Source organism: Nannobrachium achirus (genome assembly GCF_963921795.1).
Source record: "Nannobrachium achirus genome assembly, chromosome: 22".
Taxonomy (NCBI): Eukaryota; Metazoa; Chordata; class Actinopteri; order Myctophiformes; family Myctophidae; genus Nannobrachium; species Nannobrachium achirus.
The window spans coordinates 11265840-11289258 of record NC_137829.1 but is presented as its reverse complement, the minus strand read 5'-3'; the positions used below and the strand labels follow the sequence as shown (position 1 = coordinate 11289258).

The window sequence follows — 23419 nt, the reverse complement described above, 5'->3', positions numbered from 1 at the left end:
CCACAGAGTCCCTGGAATCCACTTTGAGAACCACTGCTGTACATTCTCTGTCCTTATCCTTATCCCATTTCTTCTTCTATTGACTCCCCTCGTTTTTCCACCTCTCTTATGCAGTCTTTCATTACACCTGTTTTGGCTGAGCATATTAACCCAGCAGCCATTTTACTCTTACATACTGTGAGTCTTTGTATACTGAATTTGATACTAAGCAGCATGATAGAATTAAACCCAGCAAGAGCCGCTGATACAAACGACCTACGGCCTGGTCGCGACTTAGGCCACGACTTGGAGGTCGTAGGTCCCGGTTCTGGAGGTTTTGCGCGATCTCGGTCGTAATTCAGCGACCTGGGAAGTCCGCGATCGAAACTCTACGCTTGCTAAGGGAAGGGACGCGAGTTTAGAAACTCTACGCTTGCTAAGGGAAGGAGCGCCGCGATCGAAACTCTACGCTTGCTAAGGGAAGGGACGCGAGTTTAGAAACTCTACGCTTGCTAAGGGAAGGAGCGCTCGTTTTCAACAGCGTCGGCAGGTTAGCTACTCAGTGTCGGCAGGTTAGGGTTAGGGTTAGGGTTAGGGTTAGGGTTAGGGTTAGAGTTGGGGTTAGGGTTAAGGTTAGGGTTAGAGTTAGAGTTGGGGTTAGGGTTAAGGATAGGTTTTGGTGCACCTCGCGCGGTCCAAGTGACTACAATGGAGCGCTTCCTACCTCCGGTTCAGCCAATCACAAGCTTCAAAAGGTTGAATAGCGCTGCTGCTCTAGAATATTCTGCAAAAAGACCTTTTAAATACGACCGCGGACTTCCCAGGTCGCTGAACAACGGCCCGATCGCGCAACAACGGCCCGGGGACGACCGAGGTGGCGCAACCACGGCCGGGGGTCGCGAAACTAGACCGGCCGCGACCTAACAAGTATGTACCGCGAACTACGACCTCCAGAACCGGGACCTACGACCTCCAGGTCGTGGCCTAGGTCGCGACCAGGCCGTAGGTCGTTCGTATCAGCGGCTGTCTCTCATTAAACCGTAACAACCTGTGATTTAAAGGATGCCGTATAATTTAGATCACTGTGTTGTCTGTTTGCCAGCCATTTGTGCCAATGCATAGCTGCATAGCCCAAGCCATCTATGACAGCTTGTTTGAGATCAAGCTTCTGCTCTCTATTAACTCATGTCTCAAATCCCCTCACCCTAGGAGAAGAAGGCTGTAATCCTAGCCAAAGAGGAGATGGACAGTGGGATGCAACAGGTAACTGGAACATTTTTGCTATCTTGTCCCCCTCATTATGTTATGCATAGTAGGATCCTATCCTCTAACCAATAATACTTGCAAATGGATACAAAGCAGCAAAAATAGGTAAATGACATTCATTCGTAAGAGAAAATAAACGAAAATAAAATAGGAAATGTATGCCACATTGACGATATCTTCTTTTACCAGCAGATGGCAATGGAGAGCATTAAACAGATCACAATAAATGGGAGTCTGAGAGACACAAAATCAGCTTATAAATAAGTTATACATTTGTTTTAGCCATGAGGGTCTGTCTAAGTGTTCTTTAGCTAATCTCACAAATGCGTGCACACTGCACACTTCCAGTAGGCCACAGAAGTACCTCCACAATTATACATTTTCTTTCTTTTTTTAATGTGTTTTGAAATACTAGGGCGATGCCTGTTGGGAATGCATGTCCATTGGGAACGCATGCTCCTCAGGTTATGCAATACCCATTGTAATTGTTGTAAGAGTACTTACTTGCAATACACATTATCAAAGTACTTCCGAGTATAATGATGACATCAGAGATCTGCACATATGGGCATAAAATGGACATGGACAGACACACACAGACAGACAGACAGACAGACAGACAGACATATGCAGACATTTGTGGATTTATTCACAAAACAACTAACGAGTTGCAGTCTCATTGCTAATTAAATATTGTGGACGTGAGGGTGCTCTTGTAGAACGTGTCTTGTCCACTTACCAAGCCATGGTGATGTTCGACCTAAAGAGTGCATTTTGTGTTATGTTTGATCAGGTGAATGTGTGCCGGGAACTCCAGGGCTACCTGGACCTCCGGGAATCACTGGATTAGAGGGTTTCTCAGGTAACATGACAAGGACAAAGTGGTGAATGCTGCTTTGTCTGGAAATGTACAAATGTATACCTGATGCAGCATCAGGTATAATGCAGTTATCATTAGTGTGGTTGCCCCTTAGGGCAACCACACTATAGTTCTTGTCTAGCTTTCTCATTATCTTGATTTAACCTTTTTTTCCCCCCATTGAAGGACTTGTCAGAGTAAAGGCCTGTCCATAGTATCTCCGGAATGTTCAGTAAGTTGGACTTGCCGACGTGCACATTTCCCAACTCTAATTCGGTCTAATGTTTTTCAGAAGTCGCGAGTGACGTGGTTTTGTAGTCGAACCGGACCTTTTGAATGAAAAGTTCGGTTTCAGTCAAAGTATGGACAGGCCTTTACTCATCATCTGCTGTAACCCTTCACCCAATCAGACATCACGATACCTTGATATCGTGATGTCATCCCCTCTATGATTGGCAACCACACTTACAATTTCCAAATGCATCTTTCTAGTTATTAGTGTGGTTGCCCAACAGGACAACACACTATAGACCTGGGGAAACTTTATTCTAGATAAACCTTTTTTGTGAATGGGTTTTTACATTATAGAGTAAATCCATTCAGTTCAATGGGGGAGTGGTGCAAGCTTGAGGATTGGTCAAGCTTCACATGACAATAAATAGGCAACCACACTTGCAATTTCCAATTGCATCTTTTCTAGTTATTTACCATGGTGGAGCAATTGTTTCAAATGCTCCATTGCTTAGTACTGATGCCCAGATAACATTTTGCCACACATCAGGTCTCCCAGGTCATAAAGGGCTCCAAGGCATACGTGGGTCAGATGGAGAAAAAGGAGAACAAGGAGATACAGGCATGGGAGGCAATCCTGGACATCGAGGTAAGATATCTAGAGGACTATAGCACATTGTGGACAATCTGTCAGATGGGTGGTCTGACAGATCATATCAGAGGTTTCTAAATTAGCTTTTCCCTTGACCAAAAGACATATGGAACGCGTCAAACTGAAATGAATTCTACATTCTCTCATTGAGACCTCTGTCACAATCTTGATTCCCCTCTATAGGTTTTGTTGGCCCCCGTGGGGACTTGGGTCTTCCTGGCAGCAAAGGTGGTGTAGGTAATCCTGGTGTCCCAGGCTTACATGGCCGGAACGGGGAAGAGGGTGAGAAGGGCCAGCATGGAGAAATCTTTGGAGCCTCGACTGGAGCTGCCGGTGACCCGGGTCCACACGGTGCACGAGGAAATAAAGGCGACCGTGGAAATCAAGGAGAGCCAGGCCATCCAGGTTAGTCAAGTTGTCACAAACATACCCACTTCTCAGGGACGTGCAGAGAATGACATTTCTAAAAGGGCCTTTGGTGAAAATATCGAAAATAGCATACACAAGCTCACAACACGTCGCGCTGCGACGCGTTGTGAGCTTGGAGGTCGGCTATTTTCTGTGCTTGATACCACACTGAACTAAGCATAATCAAGTGAATACAGGATATAGTATGCGGCGTATGACCTGGATTTCTACACAGAGAGGGCAATTCTTTCAAATTGCATTCAAGTTCAGGAGAGTTTGGACAAGGCAATTCTCTTGAATCCTGCCTTCAGGTATGGCATGGAAAGAGGGCATTTGCTTCTCTTTCACCATAGTCAAAGCCAAGTCAAAGTTCATGGTCTGGAGAGGGCACTTTTTACAGACAGATAAAAGGGCAGGGGCTCAAGACCCCTTTGATGTCTACCGGTATGTGTGCACGTGTCTGCCACTTATTGTTGGTGTGAATTGGTGTCATTTCTTGAAGGACCTGTCTGTCTCCTCTTCTCCTAGGGATGATGGGCATGCCTGGAATGATTGGCATTAAGGGTGGGATTGGCCCTCTAGGCCTGCAAGGGGAAGAAGGGAGAACTGGGCCAGCTGGGAAATATGGCTTCCCTGGCCCTCGTGGGAGGGCAGGCTCACCTGGACCACCTGGGGCCACTGGACAACCAGGTAAGACTCAAATCATGGATGCACATGTAATGTAACCACCTACTGTAGATTAGAACCCTGGCTCTTCTGTATGGTAAATCAGACATCTATCACTCAATCAAAGGGGAATCCCCTTTGGCCGTGTGAGGTAGTAGGCTTCTGGACTTCTGGCACAGACACATTCTACTTCCCTCACACTGCACTACAGAGTTAAGAAGATGTCACACCTCAGGAAAGGGACTAATACACCTGTGTCTTGTGATGTCTTTTTTGAACCTGTCCTTCAGGCGTGGTTGGTGAGAGGGGAACGGTAGGAGACGGTGGCCCACCTGGTCCTATAGGATTGAAAGGGACACCAGGGGCTTTTGGAGACGATGGGCCTCTAGGAGAGCAAGGTGCTCAAGGTGACCCAGGGTTTCCAGGCCCAACCGGAAACCCAGGCCTTACAGGACTCAAGGGTTGGTACTATGTACTATGTCTACTCAATTCCTTAATGGGAACGTTCTACCATCACAGAACCTGCCTTTAAATCATACTGTATATCTCTTGGGTCATTCGATAACTGAACTTTGCTACAGTCTAATCAAAAATGAGATCCCATCAAAGTCTTACGCTCCCCGAAACTCTCATGTATTTTCTATCTCAGGGATCAAAGGTTCTCGTGGCATGTCGGGCTTTGAGGGCGGTCCGGGCAACGAAGGAATACAAGGTTCTGCTGGCCTTAAAGGTGTTCATGGGGTTCCTGGACAAGCTGGTGTGAAAGGAGGCATGGGGGCTTCAGGACTAAAGGGTCAGACAACACCTTTGTGAAAATATCTTTTGTTTCTAATGTATAATTTGATTTCTCAGTTGTTTAGTTTGAGGCTAGCACACATACGGTATGTGACTCTGTCCCTCTTCTGATCTGGTGTCTTCCAGGTGATCGTGGTTTGAGGGGACCAGCAGGTGAAAAGCCTCGAATCCCTAGTGCCTTGACTGATGTGATGAAAGGTGCCAAGGGAGAACACGGAAACTATGGAGAGCATGGGTTCACTGGGCGTAGAGGTATGTAGACCGGTGGTTCTCAGACATTTTCATGTCAAAGACCCTCAAATCAATATGTATACTCATAGACTTCAATGCATTCTGTAAAGTTCTGGTCCGTGGTTTGTCACTATACACCAATAAATGTGTGCGTAGAAGACCTGGCCCCATGAAGTGAATGGGAGTGACGCGACTCTCCGTAGATAGAAGGCTCTGGTATTAGCCATTGTGCTCGGGGTGCCCAGTGCTGTATATTAGTCATCCTTTTTTGTCTTGTCATCTTTCTCTGCCTAGTCATCACAAGAAAATGCATTTCTTGGCATCATCAATAAGAGCAAGGGCTTCCGAATGGAAACGAATGAAGTCCAACAGCGGCCATTGTTATTTCACTGCTGTAGCCTATTCTTTTACCTTCTTAAACGCTGTCAAACTTTTTTTTTGTGGCACGGAATTTACTTTTAAGATATTAGGATAGTATTTAGTTGACAGAGCCTTTTTAAAAATATCACCACAACGTTCGGGGACGATTATGTAGCCGCCTATTAGCTGCCTGATAGACGGATACATGCTTATCCCGGGACGATACACACCGGTGCGATGAATTCTCCGTCAACGCTGTGGCATATTTTTAAATAGGCTCTGTCATGATTGAAACCCGCACTTCGTAGTGTCCAACCCCCGAATTGAGAAGGTGCTGTTGTCTCTGTGACTGTGTAAGCTGACACAGGTGAGTCTGTCTGATTGTGTGTGTCATCGTTGAAACCGTCCACAGACACTTTCGTGTAGCCTAATAATATATAGACGTTGTTTGAACTTTGTAGCTACAGTATAATAGCCTGTACTTCGGTGTCATTTATTGTGGGCTCGCTGAAAGGCGATTAGCCAATCAGGACCCAATCAGGTGCATCATTCTTGGTGACATCACCACCAACAAGTGCAACCTGATATAAATAACAACAACATGTGGGCTCGAGACCTGTATGTTATATCAGTATGTTATACATGTTATGTACAAAGCCAACGAGGAGCAGCCAAAGGGATCTTTGTGCCCATACATGGTGTTCCATGCGAGCTCACAGTATTTCTGTTCCTACGCTATTCGAAAATAGCCTATATCTAATGGTGAAAGAGGTTAAACTAATTTTTTTTTGTTAACTAATTTAGCTGGGGACCCCCTGGAACCCCTTCGAGGACCCCCGGTAGCCTGGCACAGCCATCCCGAGCTACGTCATCACAAATGTGTTTCCTTTCTCGGTCTGGGGTCCCTCCCATAGTTTCTCATTACGAGAAATTATTTTCTAATTTCCAATCAAATGGCTACATTTGGAGCGACCCATCCCGCCTCACAGCTCCTGATTGGTCCGTTTAGTTGACTACGTAGAATTCGAGCTGCTGTTGCACCTCTCACATTTTGTAAACAAACATGGCGGTCACCATACCCAAAGCGAATTCGCAAATAAAAGCTGCATTAAGCGAAGTTTTATTTGAACTCAACAGCATCTCTGAACAACAGTTTGCACTTTTGGAATTTCTGTCTGGAAAAGACGTATTTGCTGTTCTGCCGAGGCTGTTTTGATGCACTGATGGCTACTGTTTGGTTAAAGTAATATATCTGTCAGTCAAAGTGAGTAGCCGCTACGTCATCGTAATGAGTTGGCTATGGCCGGGTCCCAGACTCTCCCTCAGGAGGACACCACTTTGAGAACCACTGATGTAGATGTACAACAACTTAAATCACACCTTTTCCCATGTAGGCTATGTCTATCCTCCTGTTACACCTTACCGTCTCTTCCTCTCTCTCCTCTGTAGGAGTTAAGGGTGTCCCTGGTCTTCCGGGACAGCCGGGTTTTCATGGTCATCCTGGTGACCCCAGCCATGAAAAGGGGCTGCAAGGCAGCTCAGGTGCCGAAGGACTTCCGGGGCCAAAAGGAATGCCTGGACCAACCGGAAACCGTGGAATTAGTGGCTTCATGGGAATGAATGGCTACAAGGTGAGCAGAGCCGTAATGCAGACTGCGCTTGTTTCTTCAAATTTGTGTAATTAGATCCCATTAAATGATCCAAACCTTTTCTCAGAAAAAGGTCATAGCAGCATTGTTAATTTACTTTAACCCATCCTCTAACACAGGGGTCAGCAATTAGATTTGGCCTCATATAATGAAAGGCCAATTTAAGAAATTCATAGTTAAACAATGTTACTAGAACTCCAAGACAGACTGCCTGACATAGGCATCTGTGATAAAAAAGAAAAGAAAAAAAGATAAAAAGAATACAAGCGCATCACATACTGTAATATTAACAGGCTTAGATAACACAACGTCTTGTCGATGTGTTGAAGCATTGGGTTTAAAACCAAAATATCACGTTTTTTTCCTCCATTGATTGTGCGTTGTCATCTTGTCTTGTGTGAGCACTCAGTAGCTTGAGGTAGCACCCAATGCTACAACAACAACCATCCTACCATATTGAAAATTCAACTTAGTAAAAAAGCAACAACAGTCTGTGACAACAGCACCTGTGCTGCGTTTTCTTGTTTGGCTCATCGCTGTTCCGCCTGCTGCAGGCTGAGCCATAAAGCCACACTAGCTGGAACGTGCCGTGTGCTGCTATGATAGGTCTGATTGGCTGTGCCTCCACCTGTGGATGATCTGTTGATTCTGAATCTGTTCACTCACTATTCATTCAGTGCTCTGTGTCCCGCGACTAAGAACCGGATCCCATCGTTCATTTAAAAGAGACGTTCAAAAGAGCTGATTCGTTCGCGAACGTCCTGTCTCTGCACTGCCTGCCTCCGGCTCCCGAGTCCCGTTGAACACAAGTGTTTCGAACGAAACACCTGTTTGCTACTTTGCGACGTTTGCGGAAAAAACCCCCCCCCCAAAAAAACGTAATTCTCAAAATAATCAGAGGGGCCAGAAATTATTTCGGGGGGGGGGGGGGGGGGGGGGCAGTTTTGGCCCGCGGGCCGCCTATTGCCGACGCCTGCTCTAACACCTCTCCAGTTGACAGACATGGGCAATGCTTAACTCACAGCATTGTTTCAGTGTGGAGAGAAGATAATCTGTATAATTTCTCATTATTGTTCATTTGATTCATACATTTCAGGGGACAAAGGGTAGCCCTGGTGCCTACGGTCGTTCAGGAGAGTTTGGACGGAAAGGAGTCAAAGGTACAATGTTGGTTTATGCACCACAGATAGATACCGGCCAATAGTAAGATACAGATGGTAATGATAAATAAAACTAGACTGTTCTTGCTAACTGTGAACATACGTTTACAGGTGATAAGGGCCGACGCATTGACCTTCCTGGATCTATAGGCCTGAGGGGGGAACTTGGTTTTGATGGGCCGGGAGGTAAGTAATAGTAAAATATACAGTGTGTGTGTGTGTGTGTGTGTGTGTGTGTGTGTGTGTGTGTGTGTGTGTGTGTGTGTGTGTGTGTGTGTGTATACAGTATATATATATATATATATATATATATATATATATATATATATATATATTGTCGTTCATTAGTCACCTTTACCTTTACAGCTTGTAAGCATCTGGCATTCGTGGAATGAGCAGCACAGCCAAACGTGCGGGTAGCCATGCAAAAATGGCCTGCAATGCTGTTCTGCTGGCATTCACTCTCATTTTGGGCTTCCCTGACTCTGTGGGAGAGTGCAATCATTCAATACAACAAGCAACAAAGGTGAATACCAACATTCACCTTTGTTGTTGGCTGTGCTGCTCATTCCACAAATGTTTACAAGCTGTGCCTTGTTGTAAAGGTGACTAATGAACGATAAAAATGATATAAAACCATACCAATTGTTTCCAAACTTTTTGTGGGTAATTTATATTCTCTTTATTAGTGTTTCACTGTTCCAATAATACCATCAGTTCAGAAATGGCAAAGAAGCTATAACCTTGGACTTGGTTAACATTAAACTGCCACGCTCCTTACAGGTGAGAAGGGAATACCTGGACACATTGGGGACAGGGGCAGCCCGGGATTCCATGGTATTGGGGGCATGAAGGGCGCTCCTGGCGATCCTGGCATCACAGGATTCCCAGGTATGACACCTTTCAATGTCCATCCTCACATTCCATCACCACAGACACACTCACTGTGTTCTTGTAGAATTGTTCTTGACAATAGTGTTGTATTCTTACTTCATTTACTCCAGGTTCAGATGGTCAAGAGGGAACTCCTGGTACCCAAGGACTCAGGGGAACTCATGGAAGTCCTGGACATTCAGGGACTACTGGCTCACCTGGTCTTGCAGGGGATATAGGTACAACTCTTTTAATATTTTGATGAAATATGAGAAAGCTTTCTTATAAATAAAATATGATCACTACTTTGGAGAGCATCGCTGCCTTGGAGAGGGATTTGGTAGGGTGTATTCATATAGAAATGGTTAGCGTCAGGAATCAGGATACTACAGTACACTGGCCCTTTTCGTTGTTGTCGGGTGGAAACAACATAATTTTGAAAATGATCTAATATAGTGAAAATAGACGATTTGGTCTACAAGCACACAACGCCTCGCATCGCATCGCTTGTAGATCTGCTATTTTCACTAGTTTTGTGCAACAGTCTTGTATGATGAAGCAGGGCTTTACTTTACAAAGAAACATACACATTTGAAACTTGGAGATACGAGGTTTCTGCCGGACAGTGACGTTTTACAGAGACCATATCGTCACTTGTGGGCAGAAACCTTTTAATCGTATGTTTTATTGTTAAAAGGGGAGTTACAGTATATTTTTTCATAAATTATGTTGTAATGCGACATGTTGTTTGTACTGTAGGTCGTCTGATTTCGATATTTTGGAAAATATTTAAAAAATATATTTAACCAATCAAAAGTATTGACAAGAGCTTGTGGCTATTTTATTTTAATGTTTTTTTCCTGAAAACTAATTTCGGACATAAAAGGTTTCCACCTGAAAGTGACGATGTGTAACTGTTAGACAGTAAAGGGCTACTTTTGTACTTTTACTCAACATAAGTAATCTTTCTTCTTCTTGAGAAATATTTAAGTCAAGTAACTCTGCTTGAGGAGAACTTCAAGTACTCTTTCCATGTGTTTTATTTTTGATTTTTTTTATCATACTCATATATCATCTTTCTTTTCTTGGCTTTCAGGTTTTCCTGGCTTGAAAGGTCTCTATGGATTAGATGGACTGAAAGGTCCAAAGGGTGTCACTGGAATCCCAGGTATTCCACAGAATCTCCAGCATATACACAGAAATACTGTATTCTGTCTACAGCTTGTGTTCACTGGTAGAATGTGGACTGTTCTTAAACAGTGATCAGATCATAAATGAACAAGTGTGCTGTTGATCACAATAATGTGATGAATCATCAGTAGTGCTTACAACAACAAAATCTTTTGAGGGTGTTGCTTGATGCATAATAGGTCCCAGTGGTGGAAGTAAATGTACATTTACTCAAGTACTAATTTACTTTACATCCCTACCTTATTCTTTATTTCACTACATCTTACAGGCAAATATTGTACTTTTTGCTACACTTACAATTACATCAAAACTTTATTTACTAGTAGATTTAGATTATTATCACAATACATAACTTTTTTAACGTACGATAAAAAAAACATTGCATGGATATTAGTGAGGACCAATTATAAGAAGACGAGGTGAAAATGAAGTAAACATTCAGCGTACTTCTTCCACCACTGGTAGATCCCAGGATATTCTGACAGAGTCCATTGTCATCTGTTTAGGTGTGGACGCCCATGGACCGCCCGGAGACTCTGGAGCTAAAGGGGAGAGGGGAGTGGAGGGTGATCCCAATTATGAACCTGGCACATCAGGCACACCAGGTTTTAAAGGCTTCCAGGGACCCCCAGGTTTGTAACATATATACTTGGATGAACTGAACATATGCACACAGCGGCCATATTTCATATTCCCAGAGTTGAACGTAAAAGCAAAATGGCTGCCATGTGAATATGATCAATAGGACCCCAGGAAGATGAGAGGTCATCTTGGTGGAAGACCACTAAGATTATATTCTTCTACAACATCAACATAGTGTTTAGAACTGTTCCATTTTTCATTTGTTCAGGTGACATGGGGCACCCAGGACAGGCAGGGTTCAGAGGCTCCACAGGACCCGATGCCACCCCAGGTAGACCTGGACCACCCGGAGAACCCGGCTTTCTAGGACCCAAAGGATACCACGGTAGGCATATATTACAATAGAACATAATGCCTCCATGCCTCATTTCCTGCCAACCAGGCCGGACGCGACCGGACGCCGTGTGGCCGGAAAAATTCCCACACGGACGCACGGACGGCACCGAACGGTGCACGACCGGGTAAACGCATGCATAAATAAATGACCGTCCGCCCGGAAAAGAAAATCCCAAAGCACTACTGCTGCCAACCACATACCAGCACTCACGGATACGGTCGAATAAAGCTTATGATGGCTGCTTGCTCTGCTGCCCATGTATTATCAATACTGGACTGGTTGTGTTGTCTGGTTTCACTGCAGTACTCATCAGGACCATCATAATTACAAAGATCATAATCTGACCAGAGCCCTCATCCTGTGCCTCCCTATCTGTCTCAATAAGCGGAACGGACCAACTGCTCTCCTCCAGTCTCCCTCTTCCTTGCATTATTGTAACCAGTATTGTATGCTTTAACTATTAAAAAATAGCAGATCTACAAGCTCGCAGCGTGGCACTCGGTGCCGCTCTGTGAGCTTGTATATCTGCTATTTTTCAATAGTTAAAGCATTAAATAATTCTAGGCCTAAATGGGTTAAGTAGCATTGTTTTTATATTGTTGCTGTCAGGCAGAAACCTAAAGTGGAGAGAGAAAGGAAACATAATAGAGAGAGAGATAGAGTAGGGGAGCAGGGTTCACCAATGTGTCAGCAGTGGTGTAAAGTAACTAAGTACATTTACTTAAGTACTGTACTTAAGTCCAATTTTGAGGTATTTGTACCTTACTTGAGTACTTCCAATTTCCAATACTTTTACTTATACTCCACTACATCTCAGATCCAAATATTGTACCGGTACTTTTACTCCTCTACATTTAGGCTATATGAAAACTTTAGTTACTAGTTACTTTGTAGATTGATTATTTTTACAAAACATACATTAACCACTGCAACCCTATATACACTGCGGCCATTTGATAATAGCCGATCTACAAGCTCACAATGCGTCGAGATGCAACGCATTCTGAGCTTCTAGGTCTGCTATTTTCAAAAGATTTTTATTCATTTGAAAACTTGAAATGTGTCATAATGCGTACCTCCATACTTTTACTTTTGGTACTTTAAGTACATTTTGATGCCAATACTTTTGTACTTTTACTCAAGTACATTTTGAATTCCGGACTTTTACTTGTCCGAGAGTCTACATTGCAGTATTGATATAAAACATTTGAGTACTTTTTTTGGCAGTACAAGGACAAACATGTCCGACCGTGGCAAAATGCCTCCATTTGCATGACAATACGGTTTATTTTCCCATGTTCTTATTTTGTAAGCACTGACTTTACTTTACTGCCAATTATTTAAATCCATGACACGGAATAGACTTAATTGACCATGCTGCATTGCTGCCTGTATATAGCCTACGACATAGTGGCTTACTTGCAAGTCTCCAAGTTTTCTTCAGAATAGGACACAGTCTAGATTTAATGAATACAGAAATGCTATCACTAGTATACATTTAGGCGTAGGTCTATGCATTTCCGGTTATATTATTGACCGCTCATTTTGTATGGCAAAAAATAAAGTTTGACAATCCCCTGTAGAGGAGTCACATGCAGCAGCAAATGGTCCAGCCAGCTGGGAATCGAACTCAGGATTTGCCGTCAGGCATTAGAGCAGCGCCCATGTGCTATGCGCCTTAACCACGCAGCTAACCACTAACCACTCACACTAGTGCTCTATTTTATACTTTGCAATAGATAACACATTGCATCGCTCTCTGCTCTGCTATTTTTGAAAAATGTAGAAAACCTTTTTCTTTTTTACATTTTGCCTATAATGACGTGCCCAAAATAGGAATGCCAGATCGATATTTAACCAATGAAAAGTATTAACAATAGCTTGCGACTAAATAATAACTATACTGGATCCATTGGAACAGCAGGTTCCGGTTTCCATTTCCTGAAAGGTAACGGTTTCGGACGTACAAGATTTCCGCCGATATCAGTGTCAGAGTGACGATATCAAATGTCATAATACACGTTTTTTTTTACATTTTGTTGATTTGATAATTACACAAATGAGGGATGTGTAATTTAAACCATGGGTCTTCAACAGGGGGTTCTGGACCCCTAGGGGGTCCTCAGAGTTACTACATAGCATATCTACAAGCTCACAACGTCTTGGCAAAGAGGTTTGGTGTAGAGGGGAAAAAGAGCAGACTAAGTACAGAGTGAAAGGTCAAGTCTATTAAGTATTGATGGTTAAATATCTGAAAACACAAATTGACATGAATCCAAAATACACTGACGATTGTGCTGTCAAACAATGAAACTATATGGTTATAACAGGTTGTGGGGGGTCCGTGCATCAGATCTCCCCTCAACTAAGGGGTCCTTGGCCTGAAAATGTTGAAGACCCCTGATACTTATGGTTCATTCATCAGGGTTCCCTGGACCCAGAGGACTTCCTGGTGTGGAAGCTCCACCTGCAGAGAAAGGTCCTTCTGGACAATATGGCTTCCCTGGATTCCCAGGGAGAAAAGGAAGCAAAGGGGACCAAGGTCAAGGTGGATACAGGGGACCCAGCGGCGTGTCCGGGAAGAAAGGTGATTCTAAAGACCAGTGGTGTAAAGTAACTAAGTACATTTACTCAAGTACTGTACTTAAGTACACTTTTGAGGTATTTGTAATTTACTTGAGTTTTTCCAATTTCCAATACTTTTACTTCTACTCCACTACATCTCGGATCCAAATATTGTACTTTTTTCCACTGCATTTATTTAAAAACTTTAGTTATTGTTACTTTGCAGATATAAATTATAATATTATAAAACATATAAACCACTTTAGCCCTATTTTATACCTTGGCTATTTGAAAATAGCCGATCTACAAGCTCACAACGCAGCGCATGGCGACACGTTGTGAGCTTGTAGATCTTCTATTTTCAAACTTTTTGTACTTGTAGTGGATAAAATGTCTCAACTTTTTTCAGTAACACGCAATATAACTCATAACATTATGATTAAAAATGAAATGAAACTGTTTAGCAAGAACTCATGCTCTTGCACCTGATGTGATATTAAAAGAAAGATGTATTCCATTATATAATTCCAGCTATTGCTTTTGCACTACATTAGACAATACGTGGCTCCTTGCTTTGGCATTTGACTTATTCAATACCACAGTATATCTGATCGCTAAATTCTTGTTAAAGCTTCCATGAGGCATTAACAAACCTGCCTGTGGGCAGATACAGTAGTTACAGTATTGCAGTGGTTCTCACCCAGGGGTTTGCAAATCCTTAGGGCTTGAGGCACTTGTTGTAGTTGTTTGTTTGTTTTTTTGCTTTATAGGCATAAAAGGGGAACAAGGAATGATGGGTGTTCCTGGTAGGAATGGAGTCCATGGAGACTTAGGACCAGTTGGTCCAAAAGGAGACACTGGACCCACAGGTAAATGACCTTATGTGATCTTATACAGGGCAGCAGTGGCTCAGGGGTAGAGTTGTCGTCTTAGAACACAGAGGGTTACCCGAAGGGTTCCCAGTTCGATCCCAGGCTCCCTCAGAGTTAGTGTCGAACAGTCCTTGAGCAAGACTCTGAAACCCTAGTTGCTCCCGGTGAGCAGGTTGGTGCCTTGCATGGTTTCCTCCGCCATCGGTGTATGAATGTGTGTGTGAATGGGTGAATGTAATGCACAATCTCTATAAAGCGCCTTGGATAAAGGCACTATATAAATTCAAATGTATTCGATTTTAGATTTAGATTCACTTGCACTGGTTCTCCACTGCTTTACATTTTAGACTTTCCCACTCGTCATTATCACATGACAACGAGTCACTTGATTTATCCCGCCAGGTTATCCCGGAGCTCAAGGTGACCCGGGTCCCCGCCCAACCCCCCCAAGACTCCCTGGTGATAGGGGCCCTAATGGACCGCAGGGTATCAGAGGACCTGAAGGGGTCCGAGGGGAAAATGGACCACAGGGATTCCATGGAGATCACGGTTAGTTTTCTGGACATTATATTACATGTTCAACTTAACTGTCTGAACTGTTCCACATATAATGATACCGTACTCCCTAACTTTACAGGTTTTCAGGGACCGAAGGGGTACAAGGGCATGCCAGGAATTGGTGGTACACCAGGTGTCCCTGGATACCGAGGAGTACCAGGACAAGGGGGGCACCCTGGTCTGGAAGGCCTGGAAGGTGTGTTTGGTGCTGTGGAGCTATTTAGGATTAGGGGAACCTAGGATGGATTAAAGGATTTAGAGGCTCAAGCAGGGCCAGTGACCAATGGGTTTGGATCATTACTATAGAGAGTTCTTATAAACCACTAAGGAATGGGAAATGAGAATTATCCACATGGAGCAGGCGTCTAGGTCTCTCAAGTATTATCTAATAATCTGTCTAGACTTGTTGACTCTCATCAGACTTTTTGGGCAGTTATGAAAGAATAATATTATGTTTGCATAAATAAATCATACGATGTTCCATTTAACTGATTTAGGGTATTTTATTTTAGTACTGTATATCCAAACCAAATCCTAAACACATCCATTTTGTTTCTGAATCCGGGCTGTAGGTCGCCGTGGCAATCCTGGTATCCCTGGGATAACTGGCATGGCTGGACGCAGTGTCAGTGTGGGCTACCTGCTAGTGAAGCACAGCCAATCAGAGCAGACTCCTATGTGCCCTGTGGGCATGGCCAAACTGTGGGATGGGTACAGTCTGCTCTACTTTGAGGGCCAGGAAAAGGCCCACAACCAGGATCTAGGTATGTCTGTGTGAAAGATTCTCAAGATGAATCTGCATAGCACAAAAGGGTACCTTTTCCTCACCACACATGTGTACTGCTGAGTGTAATTACAGTATTATGCTGACTGGTGTTTTTCAGGATTGGCTGGTTCCTGCCTGCCAAAGTTCAACACTATGCCCTTCCTGTACTGCAACCCTGGAGATCTATGCCATTATGCCAGCCGAAATGATAAGTCTTATTGGTTGTCGACAACGGCGCCTCTTCCTATGATGCCTGTGGAAGAGACGGCCATTAGGCCACACATCAGCCGCTGCTCAGTGTGTGAAGCGCCGTCGGTTGCCATAGCAGTCCACAGCCAGGATATCACCATCCCTCAGTGTCCTGTGGGCTGGCGGAGCCTCTGGATTGGTTATTCATTCCTTATGGTGAGTCCCCTCATCCTTTTTGAACATGGAAAATTGGAAATCATTAATGACCCAAAGTGAAACTCTCTGGCTTATGATAACTATTGTGAAAACATCAGTAGGCTAGTGCTCATGAAATCAATCAATTTGACTGTCCTATTTTGGGAAAGTGATTATAGGCTAATATTTGCGAATCAGCTAATATTTGCTAAAACAATATTTGAATGTTTCAAAAATAGTAGAAATAGCCTATCATTGGAATCTTATGTGGAACCGTCCTGGGGATTGTGGGTGGGGGGAGGGGGGATAGGGGATGGGGTTTTTCACTCTCTTAATAATGTACATTGATATCTACAGATGATTTATTCATTGATGTGAGATTGTCTACCCGCCTCTGGGTTCTTTCTATTTGAAAAATGTAATAAAAAGATTTGAAAAGAAAGAAATAGCCTATCTACAAGTAATACTTCATTCCTTGTCTTTGTCCCTGGTCTCACAGCACACAGCAGCTGGAGATGAAGGAGGCGGCCAGTCTCTGTCATCGCCTGGCTCTTGCCTGGAAGACTTCCGCACAGCACCATTTATCGAGTGTAATGGGGCCAAAGGCACCTGCCACTACTTTCAAAACAAGATGAGCTTCTGGCTAACCTCCTTAGACCAGTCTTTCAATACCGAGTCGACATCAGAGACCCTCAAAGCAGGCCAACTCCTCTCACGCATTAGCCGCTGTCAGGTCTGCATGAAGAACCTGTGAGCGAGACTTGCTTCAACGCAATTACAACAATTGTAATTGTATGTGTAAATTGTAATTGAAATTGTAACGCTGCCTTTTCAACAATGCCACCAAGAAAAAGTCGTAGACGTGGATCTCATGTAAGTTTTCTCTCTCCATATGCTATACAGAAGCAACAGACGGTAATTGATAAACTTAACTTACCCCCATGTAAATATGATACCATAAGGTTCTGGCTTAGACAAAGGACCATTCGATGCCTCTGGCTATGAGGGAAAAGTCCCACTGTTATAAGAAGCAGAAGACAATCCCCATCATAACAACATTCGGAAATAAAGTGTATTTTTGTTATTTGAAATGGTGCTTATTTTTTAACTTATTACCTCAGATATGATACAGTACATCGTTGTATTAGAAGATCAAACATACACTACAGCTGAACCAAAGATGCCTGTGTGTGCACTGCTTCAGTTAGAACTTTTCTAAATAGTTTTATTCTTAATGGGTATATTGCCCAACAACACCACTAACATTGCTCCTCAACCGATTGTAAATTTTGCCCGGCTTGATGTCTTAAACAATGGAGTAAAGACTAAACAGTATTATTCTTTCAAATATTTGTACAAAGTCTAACCTTTTTATACAATTAAATAGACCCACTTGAAATTGATGTTCATTTTTGTGATGTAGGCTATTCATCAGTTATGTCTAAATCATGTATATTGTTTACTTATGTATTACATTGTATCATTTGGCCACACAAAATGCACTGATTCTTTGTTCTGTATTTATATCTGCTAAATGAACTTATTTGTTTTGTCCAATATGTCACACCAATATATTTTCCTCTACCCTTTGCTACTGGTAACCAGCTAGTTGTACTATGGTGTCCCATATAAAGAATAGCTGATCTACGATGCATTTTGAGCTTGTAGATCTGCTTTTTCTTTGCCATGTGATGTGACACCATTGTACACCAGAGTATAACCACTGAATCTGCCAACAGTACAGAATGTAAACAGTCCTGATCAAAGTTCAGAGCCAAAGATTTGATCACAGCAAATGTTTGCCTTCATCAGTGATGTGGTTTACAGCTTTCTTTTACACAATTCTCAGAAGTAGGTCAATTGTTTCTAGATTCAACTTTGAAGTTTAATGATTTAAGAGTGAAGTCAGGCCAACTGTCCATTTCCCTTGAGTGAATATGTTTATGCATTATACTGTAATTAAAAATTAACAAATTAAATCTTATTTGTGTTCACTTGGCTGTTGATCTTATTGCTTACCTACTGTACTCTTCACCATTTAATCTCACATGCTAAACAAACTGCATCATGGGATTTCAAAATAAAAATCTTTATTATCATACCATCTTAAAAAAAAGAAGAAAAAAAAACATATTTACAATGTGCAGTTCAATAAATTTACAGTGCAGATTATGTGCAAATGAAATGTAAAAGATCAATATCACAGCAAGTAATAAATCATAATAGCAAGTGATTTTTATGCATTAAGGAATCCTTAAAATAGGACTAGTTTACACAACTATAGTACGTGCCACTCAGGTTAACAATTAGTGCCGTTTAACAATTGACAATATTCACATGGCAGTCATTTTCCCCCCAACTCGGAGTACGACTTAAGCGCAAACAGCCACCTTGAAAACATGGCCAACATAATTAGTGACATTCTCATTTCAAAACAATAATAGCAGTGATTGACTTGTGTATCAATATAAGTGTATCAGTAGTAGTGATTGCTCATAGCCACGACCCTGTGCTGCACATAATGTAAAAGCAGCTTCTGTCTGCTTATTTTTCTTTAACAAATTAATATCCCAGCATTAAGTTACTTCCGACATCTCCCAGAGCAATCCTTCAAATAGCATTGTAGATGAAAAAACACAATTTTGCTTTTGAGCTTTGATTGTCTGACAGCTTCAAGTGTGTGTGTGTGTGTGTGTGTGTACAGTATAGCCAATACCAACCGATCTCTCAACACAAGCTCACCAAGAAACTCAGAATCTCAGTATCTCTTGTACTTGTAGATTAAACTTTAAAATAACAGTCACCTTTCTGTCCATGGCCACTCCTCCACCAGGGGGGGTGGAGACCTTTGGCAGGCCCTAGCAGCAGGATGCTTTGGACCGCTTGCCATTCAGCCCACTGCACTCTTCCAGGTTAATGGTGGGAGATCCCTGGTTCTCATTCCTCTTCCTTAGGATGGAAGGCAGCACCAGATCAAACAGTTTCTCAAAGAGAAGGTCCACATTATACCCCGTCTTGGCGCTTGTCTCAAAGCACATCTTCTCAGCAGGTAGGCTGGTCTTTTCGTCCAGGCCCTTATAACGCAGTATCCTTCCATACAGTGCCACCGCGTCGTCATGGCTAACCTGTTTCACTCCTGAGAGGAAGGCGGGGGATGCAGGGGGGGTGGGGCAGGAAGAGGGTATCTCCAGCTCTGTCCTCTCCTCCTCGCCCTTAGCCTGGTCATCCATGCCTCCATCTGTGGTCTGGGCCAGATGGGCCTTAGGGTCTATGAGGTCTGCCTTATTGCCAACTATAGCATAGATGCAGTCAAGATTGGCGGTGTCAGTCAGGGAAAGGAAGCGCTCCTCCAACTCGGCCAGGCTCTGCCAGTTGGTGACATCGTAGGTGAGGATGATGGCTGCTGCACCTCGACAGTACATGGAACCTAAGCCATGGAACTGCTCGCGGCCTGGAGTAGAGAGGCTGCCATTAGTAACGCCTGATGGCAACTGTCCATTCAAACCCAATAGTAGCATTACACACGCAATAAAAAGACAAGGCAGGCACACACACAAACACACACAAATGTTGTGTAGAAAACACATCTACAATAAAATCATGCCGTTTCATGGACAAAGTAAAATAAGTTAACATTGTTCATCAGAAAGACAGAAGAAAATGCTGTAGTGTAAACCATAAAGTAGAAAAGAAAAGTAGAGACTATGAGCCGCTGGAAAACAAAGGGAACCTTTGTTGATGACATATGCAGCCAGGATTCCTGAGGGTACAGTGCGTGAATAAAAGAATGACCAGACTGCATGCCTTTTTGATAATATAGAGTTGGTAACATTCCTTAGTTTTAGCTTTACAGATGAAATGTCTGCGTCACTCTGCTGTATGGGAGCAACCTTTTCGAGTCATGGTCTACTTTTTAGAGGAAAATAGAACAAAGGGTTGTTTTTTAGGGAAATGATTGAGAAAGGTCCACGCCATACACTGGTGCTATTGTGAAACACGACTGACCATGACGTCATAGCCAGGTGCTCATGCGTCCATTCATAGAGGGGATTAGTTGAGATGTTACGGCAACCAAAAGTCAAACCCAAAAGTCTGCCCCCCCCCCTTGTTAATGTATGCATTAGTCATCCCTTGGAACCGAACTGTGCTATATTCACTGTGTGAGCGAGTGGGAGGAAGAAGACGAGAAAGGTTAAAGCATGTGCCAAGTCTTCCTATCATAGCCATGTAATGTGACTGATCATGTGACTGATATGAGGAACAGAGCGGATAGCTGAAAGGCCCTGAGCTACTAGTCTTCAGGTTCTGCAGAAATCACATACTGAACCTCATTCAGAGAGCTTTAGCGGTGAGTAAAAGTAGTACAACACTCTACTGTCAAAATAAGGAAAAGAACGTAAATGCTGTGGAAAATGACACAAACATGTTAGGACAGGCCTAATAATGGGGTCATCATAGTTTAATCCCTGTGCTGATAGGCCATCACATTGTTTACTTTAATGACTCCGTGCTGATGCAGCATTTCTGTAACCCAGTGACAGGAAACAGGAGCATTTGAGGTCAAAGGGCTTATGACACTCAGACTGGAGGAGGCATTTCAGAAACTTGTCACCAGACTCCCACGCTTTTGTTTTTAACCAAGATTAATATTTGTTTGGGACGGTCCACTGTAAAATATTTACACAATGTCAGGAAAAAGTGCATCAGTTTCAAGATTGTTTGGCTCCTGAATAGCAGTGGTGGTGAATGTTAGCTCTAAATGTATTTTTCAAAAGATCAAAAATACAAAGTTTTGCAATAGTGGGGAATCTGGGTATGCCAAATGATTGGTTAACTCTGGAAAAACAGATTGAGGAGCTCTGACATGCCCAATATGTTTACTTCCACTTTGCCCTATATCTCATCTCACTAGTAACAATCTTCACCTCACAGCAGTCACCAGTATTAGAGGAAAGCATTGGCTTAGTATATGTGCTAAATAAATACAGTATGTGCTTATTATGATAGTGGTGCTGGACAAGTCATTGGATTTGACGGCCGGAATCTTTTATTCACACACCTTCACTCACATTAAATTAGTTTACTCTGCCATAGAGCCCATTCCCAACATACCGGTAATGTTGTACATATCAGAGCTAAGTTAATGTATCGGATTGTTCTGTATCCAATGTACTCATTCACGTTGTTATACTTCCACCAAAGAGGTTGTTTTCAATCCACTTTATCTGTCTGAGTGAGACCAACATCTCGAAACTAATAGCCAGATTGCCATGGAATTTGTTGTGTATGCTCCCAAGAGGAAGAAACCTTAAGTGACCCCATGACTTTTCCCCCAGTGTGTGACCATCAGCAAAGCTGCAGGGTTCCTGCAGAGCCGAGATAACTGCAACTTCGGGCAGACACTGCAGTTTCCTGCTTTAGGGTTGGGGTTAGGGTTATGGTTACGGTTAGGTTTGGTCAAACTTTCAAAAGAGCAAACTGGGGAGATTTGCAGGCCTTGGCAGGAGTCTGCACTCTATGTCTTGTTGCTGTTGTTCAAATTGGAGTTGTGATTTCATATATTTACAAATATTATTACAAAGTAAACTGTATACGTTACTGTATTGCTAGAAAACAGTGTTTAGTCAAAATATGGTTAAGCTTTGGGCTTAAGTAAACTGTCTCATGCCAAAGCTACAGTAAAATCCTGATATTAATGTATCTATTTGTATCTCTGAGAGTGTGGAAATGGAACCCAACTCCAAATGGACCCAAACTCTGAGAGTAAATATGGAGCCTAGATCCCAAACCCTCAGTTGGACACACACACACGCACACACACGCACGCACGCACGCAAGCACTGTGACACACAATAAAACTTATCAGTACATAGAAACAAGCGAGCATTACCAGCAGTGTCCCATATGGAGATATTGTAAGGGCCCCACTGTTTGAGGTAAAACGCCCCTCCGACGGTGCTGATCGTGTCTTTGAACTTCCTCTCCGTGTACCTGTGGAGCAGAGACGTCTTCCCGACGTTCATGTCTCCCAGAATCACCACCTTCACGTCGGGTTTCTTCATCTTCGACATCTCGGGCATGTTTGCTGCTCTTCGGGGGGTTGTTTTAAAAGATCAACAGTCCTTTAGCCAGTCAACTTGAGGTTGCGTTCCATATAAACCCCATCAGAACAAAGAAACTAATTGTTTACGGTATCGCATCCGACATTTGTTGGAGTAAAATATGGAGGTTCGAAATAATAGAGAGCTCCGCTGCTATCCAGAGTGTGTCATGTTGTTGCAGAGTGAACTTCAAAAAGTACTGAGTGAGGTGGAACGGGAAGTGAGTCAAAAAGTACAATCTCTTTGGTAGAAAGGGGGTGCGTTCGATTAGTCACGCAGGGTTCGCCCTGATGAGCGGAAAGTTATGTTCTTGTTCTCGACACAATCTACCTTTCTTACACATTCCAATTCCTGAGTGTAGTAGACCATATTAGTACCAAACCTACGCCGTAGAAAGTTATTGATTTTAATAGATTATTTATTACAGTATATAACGGCATTACTTTGCAGGCTAAATAAAGATGAACAAACCAAACAAGTAAAACACTTTAATCTGACCACTGACATTATCGATCCTGTTTTAGCCTACAAGTGTTGTTTAAACCCCCCAAATGACCTCTCCTATCGATTGCACCCCATGGAGACTTCAGTTCAATTCATGGATATTTTTTGTTTTTGTCACATTCCTAATAAGCCAATAATTTGAGGAGACTATTTGTGTCTCCATAGGGAACAAAGCAGTCGCGTTGTCTCTCGAGGGATCCATGAATTAAAGTCTCCATGACCATGGGGTGAGTAATCGATAGAAATAGATTTTTTTTTTTTTGGTGAACTATGCCTTTAACAGACACTACAAAATGTGTTACTATACCTTTAATTCCTCCAGCCAATTGAATTCAAGTAAACATCAAAGCCTATTTCCTGTGTTGCACAG

General features: G+C 42.9%; 2 protein-coding genes across 2 annotated transcripts in view; one reads left to right on the top strand and one right to left on the bottom strand.

Moving 5' to 3' along the window:
- Positions 1–17332, top strand: part of col4a2 (collagen, type IV, alpha 2) — a gene marked incomplete at its 5' end in the record, with an annotated part of 81617 nt that extends 64285 nt beyond the window's left edge. The window contains 23 exons of the mRNA XM_080753572.1: positions 1189–1242; positions 2039–2107; positions 2886–2984; positions 3171–3392; positions 3924–4085; positions 4352–4468; positions 4711–4854; positions 4983–5108; positions 6897–7078; positions 8193–8256; positions 8368–8442; positions 9040–9147; positions 9261–9368; positions 10226–10297; positions 10827–10952; positions 11171–11287; positions 13725–13886; positions 14635–14733; positions 15139–15285; positions 15374–15490; positions 15867–16058; positions 16179–16465; positions 16944–17332. Of these exons, the coding sequence (XP_080609698.1) occupies positions 1189–1242; positions 2039–2107; positions 2886–2984; positions 3171–3392; positions 3924–4085; positions 4352–4468; positions 4711–4854; positions 4983–5108; positions 6897–7078; positions 8193–8256; positions 8368–8442; positions 9040–9147; positions 9261–9368; positions 10226–10297; positions 10827–10952; positions 11171–11287; positions 13725–13886; positions 14635–14733; positions 15139–15285; positions 15374–15490; positions 15867–16058; positions 16179–16465; positions 16944–17198 (3104 nt within the window). The 3' untranslated portion in view covers positions 17199–17332. The remainder of the gene's footprint in view (positions 1–1188; positions 1243–2038; positions 2108–2885; positions 2985–3170; positions 3393–3923; positions 4086–4351; positions 4469–4710; positions 4855–4982; positions 5109–6896; positions 7079–8192; positions 8257–8367; positions 8443–9039; positions 9148–9260; positions 9369–10225; positions 10298–10826; positions 10953–11170; positions 11288–13724; positions 13887–14634; positions 14734–15138; positions 15286–15373; positions 15491–15866; positions 16059–16178; positions 16466–16943) is intronic.
- Positions 17333–18519: 1187 nt separating this feature from the next.
- On the bottom strand, positions 18520–22747 carry rab20 (RAB20, member RAS oncogene family). The gene is made up of 2 exons (XM_080753003.1): positions 22335–22747; positions 18520–19895 (listed from the first exon to the last, which is right to left on the bottom strand). The coding sequence occupies exons 1-2, from the start codon at positions 22522–22524 to the stop codon at positions 19303–19305; spliced, it is 783 nt and encodes a 260-aa protein (XP_080609129.1). The 5' UTR covers positions 22525–22747; the 3' UTR covers positions 18520–19302.
- Between the last annotated feature and the right edge of the window lie 672 nt (positions 22748–23419).

Coding starts and splice junctions, on each gene's coding strand:
- rab20 (XM_080753003.1), bottom strand. CDS start 22,524: ATGCCCGAGATGTCGAAGATGAAGAAACCCGACGTGAAGGTGGTGATT. Junction 19,896..22,334: donor CTCCATATGGGACACTGCTG/GTAATGCTCGCT, acceptor TCTCTACTCCAG/GCCGCGAGCAGTTCCATGGC.